General features: G+C 50.5%; 1 protein-coding gene across 1 annotated transcript in view; it reads left to right on the top strand.

The window, feature by feature from the left end:
* Positions 1-7180, top strand: part of MTX2 (metaxin 2) — a 60078-nt gene that overhangs the window by 1100 nt on the left and 51798 nt on the right. Inside the window, exon 2 of the mRNA XM_009894631.1 lies at positions 5306-5375. Coding sequence (XP_009892933.1) covers positions 5306-5375 — 70 coding nt within the window. The remainder of the gene's footprint in view (positions 1-5305; positions 5376-7180) is intronic.

The following is a 7180-nucleotide window of genomic DNA, read 5'->3' as shown; positions in this document are numbered from 1 at the left end:
CCCTCTCTGCCACCAACGGGACAGCTAACACGGGGGAGAATAATAATAATAATAAAAATTTAAAAAAAAGGAGAGAAAAAAGAAAAAAAAAAAAAAGGAACGATGCTCTGAACCCTCGTGTTTCCTCCTCCCTAGTCACACGGCTGTGTTGAATCCCTCGCTGGATTTACAGAGATCCTTCTTTTGTAAACGTTGTCATTAAAGTCTCTTCCTGACGGTACATGTCGCTCCGAGAAGACTGTTCTTATCTCTTTCTAAAAGTGTCGAGTTAAAGATTAATCCGAATTTCTGTATTCCCCAACAAACCGTCTGACGCGCCACTTCCCAGTTTGACAAACACTGCAGCTCCTACTCCATCCTCTAATGACAGGACCTGGCATTCTTATTGTGAGAAATATTTTAACTCCTCCAATTCTGGTCAACACAGACAAGTTTTCTGTCTTTCTTTTCGTCTTCTTTTCTTTCTCCTCCCTGCTTTCTTCCTTGCCTTCTGGTATTTGTGTTTGGCTGGACAGTAATGATTCAAAATATTACTTAGGTTTTTATTTTCCCCTCTGTGCAATTTTAACAATGTCGTGCTACGTTGAGAAGTGTATCTTTTGTTAAATTCCACTTTTACCCGAGCAAATTTGGATATATGTGTTGTAGATCTGTACACAAACCAGAACAGAATAAAATACTTTGTTCGGAGACATATTTTAACCATTTTGAGCCCTAAAATTGTTTTCTATGGAAGTTTTCACACAAATTGTTGCTTAGAAGCTCCACCCAGGAGTAAACAAAACATACAAACAACGTAAAAAGTAAGGCCAAACACCACTCGTGAATTATACTTCTATAATATTCCATAAATATATATATCTATGTTTCTATCTCCAAAACTTTCTGTAATCAATGTATCCACGACTGAAATTGTCCATGTAGGTTTTTTTGTGTGTTCTCGAAAACACGACGTATTTCGCATCACCTGCTTCCATCTGCGAAACAGCAAGGCATCACCATTTCTTCAGGGCTGTCCCTGGTGTGACCCAGTGTGCTTTTCCCAAGTGTTTCCCACCCTTGTGCTCTCTGTAGGCTGTTCTTCAAACAGTGTCTGCTCTGACTTACACTATTAGTCCTTCATTGAATCTGTTAAGAAAGAAAAGGCCGCTCATAGATAGCCCTTCCCCAGATCTGAGAAAGAAGGGGGTTTCAGAGGAACCCTGACCACAAACACGGTGTTACGAGGCACACTGCCCTGAATTATTTTCATACTGCAGAGAGACGGAGTTTGCAGACTTGGTTTCCAGTGGGGGAGGAGGAGGAGCATGTGCGAGGGGGAATCTTCTTGTAAATAAATTCACTTTCTTCTCCGTGACTCTGGCAGAGGCGTCTTGTTTGTAATGCGACAGAAGTCCGTGATGATAACCTAATTATTAGAAGTAATGTTACTTTAGCAAGATCGCTGGCATTTTTACAATGTTTGTACAAGCATCAGCAATCTAGAGGAGAGACACACTTTGGCACAAGCCAGACTTTTTCTTGGCCCATCATTTCAAACCCATAAATTATAAACAACCCCCTTTCACACTCAATAGGAACTCCGCTCCTTTGCAACAGCATCTTATGTGCTGAACTCTGGTCACCCATTTAAAACAACTCGTCAGCCAAGGCCAGGACTGGGGCTGATCCCAGCCTTACCTTTCTTTGCAAATAGGAGCCATAGCATCCCTTCCCCTCCTTTCCTGCTCCCTCCCTCTGCTCCAGACCCGTAAGAGGGTCACTGAGCCAGGGCCTCTAAATGCCAGCAGCGCTGCAGCAGTGTTTGGGATGGGGAGCTGCCGACAGCACTCGTTGAGAGGTGTCAAGGGTGCACTGAGCTTCAGCGAGGCCATGCAGGTTCTCCTGTTCAGATCAGTGGGGTTTGGGTCTCCACTTGTTGGTCTGGCCCTTACAATAACACATCATTTAATGAGGTCGCAGCAGTTTCCTTGCTGCAAAAAGGAGATGAGGCTTTGTGTCAGCTCCGTGCAGGCAGTGCAGGGCTGAGCTGCCCCTTTTCACCCTGTTTCCTTTGAGGGGGCTCCCAACCATGTCCCTCTGTCTAGAGCCTGGTGAGCAGCACCTGGGCAAGCGGACCTAGGCAAGCACAGCCAGGGGATACCAGGGATGCCACTGTCTTGCAGCTGCCACTTGTGTGGGGCTGGGAAAACAAAGCCAAATGCCTCCTGCTCCATTAGCAAGGGCTCCCTGCGCAAAGTACAGCAGGCTCCCAGCCCTGGTCCCCGGGCAGGCTGGGGAGGGACCCCGGGGCACCCCTGTCGTGGTGTCCTCAAACCAGGACAACCCCGCATGGCTGCCACTAAGTGACCACCCCTGGGTCACCTGGGGCTGCAGGAAACCTTGCCCATGGGTGAAGAGGAGGCAGCTGGCTGCACACCCAGGAGGCAAGGACAGGCTTCAGGGAGGCTGACTAAGAAAGAGGGAGCCCACCAGCACCAAGTAGAAGCCCCCTGACTTTCTTGGGGACCAGCTGGGTCACTGGAGCTCCATGGCAAGAAGTCTGAAGGCGGGACCCACCACTGGGGTCTCTGCACGCTTCCAGCCCCATGGGAAGAGAAACCCTATGAAACAGGCTGCAGGGAGCTCCAGGCACAGAAGGGACTACTCGGCTAGGGAAAAAACGAGGGTAAAGGGGTTGGGGCTGCTGGGCTACTGCTGGGATGGTGCCGCGCTAACAGCTGTTGGCTGGGGATGGAGGGAAGGAGCTGCAGGTCGTGATGCCATCCTTCTACGTGACAGCCTGCCGCGTGTGCCCAGCAGCCGCACACAATGGCAGCCCGGCGAAGGCACAGCATGCTGTGTGGCGGAGGGGCCCAGGCATCCAGCTCTGCTGCCGCAGACCTGCCTGGGAACAAAAGCTGGAGCCAGACGGGCAGTACAAAGGGGCTGGTGCTGCCGGGGCAATTAGGGCTGCGGTGGTTGGCTGGGTGCCACGTGATGTTATATATTGATGAACTGGCTACCTCTGCTTTTAAAAGGTGTGAGATGGACTGGACCAGAGCTCCATTGGCCTCATCCACCTTCCAGGGACCAAACAGCAGGTTAATTCCTGAACTGGCAATGGCTCTCCGTTCCCATGTGAGCAGCGGCAGTGGGTATGCCATGGACCTCGCTGGGAGTGGGGCTGGAGGGGGAGGGAGTGGGCTGGCTCTATTAAGGGTCATCAATCATATGATGAGCACTTTTCACTTGGCAGCGGTTCCTCCTACTTCTGCTTGAGGCCTGAGCCAGCTAGGACCTTACCAGAAACTCTGGCCAGCAGAGGCAGAGCCCAGTCCCAGAGCTCAACAGCCATGGAGTAACGTGGCAGGATGGGATGGAGCCCCTTCAGTCACAAAGGCTGAGATGCAAAAGGGGACACAGCGAGGTGTCTGTGCCTGCACATCCCCAGGCCTCTGCAGATGCTGCTTGGGTGCAGACGTGGGCTATTGTCTCCTCCTTCAGAGCCCAGGGTCCTGGAGCTCTCTGAACTGCTCTGGGATGAACCCCAGAAAGGCTCAGCTGAAATGACCATAAGCACAACGCTGAACTAAATTAGCATGGGCTCCGTTCTAAGCAGGATGGAGGTCTTCTGCATAAAAATACTCCTGAATGTACAGTTTGAACACTTGGGTTCATTTTTCTTTATTTGCTGATGTGCAGTTTTTCTTTCAACAGCAGAAGTTTTGGGAGAGAGCAGGCAACCCCATGCTGAGTGAGGTGCGCAGCCTCAATCATTCCTCCAAGGAACGCGGGCCACCTTTTAGGATCTTTAGGAGCAAGAAGAGCTAGAGGAGGCAGAAATCTTGGCTGCAAACCCTGTGACATCTCTGTTTTGCACACAGCAGTATGGCTTACCTTGATACCTCTGGGTTATCAATACGCGTAATTTTTCCTTCCTATCAAATTCACAGCCATGGGACAGGAAACAGGGCATTACATGGCACAGGGGCCCATGTGGAATCACTCTTCTGGGGAACTCCTTACACAAGGAGGGAGAGGCTTTCTGTTTCTCTGTGTTCACACAGAGGATCTTTGTAGTTAATCCCACGTACTGGGAGAGCAGATATCTCCATCCCAGGCCTGGTGAAACTGCCCCAGGGGTCAGCTAGGAAAGGGGAGCTTGTGGCAAGGAAATATTAATGGAGAGGGAAAAGCATCTTTCTCAGTAAGAGCACGAAGTGACCTGCCCACCTGGAAGAGCTGTGCTTGTGCTGGAGTTGAGCCTGGCTCCCCCGGAGTGGCAGGACAACTCCCCTTCTTTGTCCTGGGGTCTCTGTACATTCCTGGTTTTATTCACACTTGACAAAATAAACTCGCCAGAGCTTCTCCTCCTTCTTCTCTGATAGTCTTTGTCCCAGGGGACTTTGATGGTTTGCCTGTGTTAACAGGGTCACTGCTCAAATCCCCAGTGTTTGCTTACTTCTCTTCGGGATGCCCACCCACACCCTGGCTGTCTCCACACCATGGATGTACATCCCCATGTACTGCTGAGAACCAGCTCTTCCCGGTTGGCAGTGTCATGGCAGCAGAGGGGCAAGGACAAGGTCATGCTTGAACCAGACCATCCACATCATTTTCCTGAGGGGTCAGGAGGGATCTGTTGAATCTCCTGTGTGTTAGTTATTATGACAAGCACAGAGGGTGGAGGCTTGCTCCAGAGAGGAAAGGCAACGTGCCCCAGCCTCATAGTAGTCCCTGTGGCTCAGGGCTGCCATTGCCTTCAACACATGCTCAAGCAGCCTCCCCAGGGCACCACTGGTAAGTGTCTGCACCCAACAGGGCTCAGGGCTTTTCAGCTGGGCTTGTTCCTACATCATGGTTTAATTTCACAGTGGCTCTCTCAGGCTTTGCAGTGACCTACATGTTTCCAGAAGTGTGGTGGCACAGGGGTTGGTTGGGTCCATTGTTCTCACAGAGGTTTCTGCCCCAGCAACTCCCCTGGCTCATGCCATCACTGCACTGCTTGCTTGCACAGATGTGCCTAAACCTCCCAGCCATTCTCAAATTGCCTTTGACAGCATCATGTTCCTCCCACTCTGCTTTTTAAACCACTTTTCTTCCTCCTCCTTCGACTTACAGGGCCTCTTTCCCATTAGACATCTTGCAAAAAAACAGCTGCAGTCCCTCAACTTCATATCACTGGGACTTAGCTATTTAAGTCCGAACACTGTGAAATTCTGGAGCGTAGAAAATTGCATCCCCCCTCAAAAGCCAGAGCAGCAACAGGAGAGGCTTTGCCTGTGTTTAGCCACTGATTTCTGCTTTCCTCATCCTTGAACAGTCCTGCAAAAACAAACCGGTAACGGACGAGAAACTCGGTAACAGAATCCAGCTGGGTGAATGGAAAGATCGTAAGTTGGTGTGAACACAGACAGCTCTTCTAGTGTTTAAAACACAGCTTTAGGTGTAATTAAACCAGTTGTGTCTGCAAACAGAAGATTCAACCAAAACAGCATCCCTCCTCTGGAGCCAGTGCTGTGTGCTTCACTGTGGGTAGGAGTTTTTATAGCAGCGGAGACTGAAGAGCACAGATGCTCTCCTGCGTGGACAGCCTTTCTCTGCTAAAGAGAAAGCATGGTGTTCCCAGACTTCCCTGTTTTGTCAGATGACATTTTCCAAATTGCTCTGATTGCCATGGGTGTGCCGAGCAAGTCTGTACCATCCAGGATTTAACCCCTCCCTCAAAATGTAGGTTTCCTGACCAAGTGTATTTGATTTAAACTGTTCTAATTTACACCTGCATCCTGCCAATGGAAATGTAGGTGATACCCCATTATTAGTGCAGCAGGGTAGCGTAGCCCAGAACAGTGAACAAGTCTGTGTCTGGAGAAAACCTAATTTCTGGTCTCTGGGCTTACAGTGACTGCTCTGTCTGTAGACTCCGAGTCCCAAGCATGTTAAAGCAGTAATCTGGAGACCCAGCCTTTGCCCTGTACGAGTTGCTTTATAGCAGATGGGCTGGATGAGCTGGGGAGAAAGTGGGGCTGATAGAAAGCCACGTTGTTGTTCAGAGCCCATATGCAGGGAAGAGCTCCCGTGTCCTCGTGGGCTTGTGTCTGTCTGTCCCAGGGATGTGTCCTTTCGGGGCCTCTGTGGGAAAGAAAACCAGGCATTACACCCATCAGCTGGGTGTAATGGTGGGGCAGCTGGGGCTGAGCTGCAGAGCACAAGCCTTCATGGGGAAGAGTTGAGTCTGAGTCAGTGAAATGCTCTGTGTCTCCCCACGGTGTCCATACCTCTGCCACCAGATCAACCCTCTGAAATCCACATAAGACCCAGTGGAATTTTTCCTTCTCTGGGGATCCTGGTTGCCCTTTGGTGGTTGGCATCTTGTCTGGTCCTTGCAAAATTTGTGGCCTCTTCCTGACCACAGAGAGCAGCACTTTGGTCAAGAGCTTGTTGAGCTCCTTGGGCTCTTGAGTGGAAGGCACTGAGTGATGGATGAAGGCTTGTTCATGCTTTTATTTAGAAATAAAATAATTATTTGATAAGGTACCACCCTTGCATTTCCCAGCTGAGTCCACATCCACATCCTAAGACTCAGAAGGTTAAACGTCTAATTCGAAGCAGGATGATGTAGCCCTTCTTTGTGTTCCTTGTCTGTCCAGTCCCAAGTCACCAAAGCCCAAGTGCACTCAGCCCAGCACATCCTTTTGCTGTTCTGAACTGCATTGACACATGGTTATCAGCTGACGCGTTGGATGAAACCCATCATTATCCATATCAAGCATACCTGTAGCTCCGACTGGATGGTCAACTGTCACTTGGACACAGTTAGGGGAAGACGATCACTTTTGGAGTCCAGGCTTCACATCCTCCATGCTTGTCCCTGTTCCCTGCCATTCTGGCAGGATGAAAACCAAGAGAGAGAGCTGGAGGGTTTGGCTGGGCAGCGCAACTTGCTGCAGTCTCTGCTAGCTGCAAACGCTCATTAAACAATGCCCAATCGCCAAGGGAAAAATGAAAGCCCATTAACGGGGTGAGCCCGGGGATTCACTTTTGAGAGGCTGCAGAGCACTTATCTGATGGAGCGAGACCATTAAGCCCAGCGAGGTGCAGCACACCCCCCTCCTCATCCGGGTGCGGACTGCCCGGGGGTGCCTGCGCAGCCCGCCGCGCCCCCGGCTGTTGCCCCGGGCTGCGTGGGCGCCCGTGG

This window comes from Charadrius vociferus, unplaced genomic scaffold (assembly GCF_000708025.1).
Source record: "Charadrius vociferus isolate BGI_N301 unplaced genomic scaffold, ASM70802v2 scaffold161, whole genome shotgun sequence".
In the NCBI taxonomy this organism is placed as follows: Eukaryota; Metazoa; Chordata; class Aves; order Charadriiformes; family Charadriidae; genus Charadrius; species Charadrius vociferus.
This window is presented reverse-complemented; position numbering and strand designations above follow the sequence as displayed.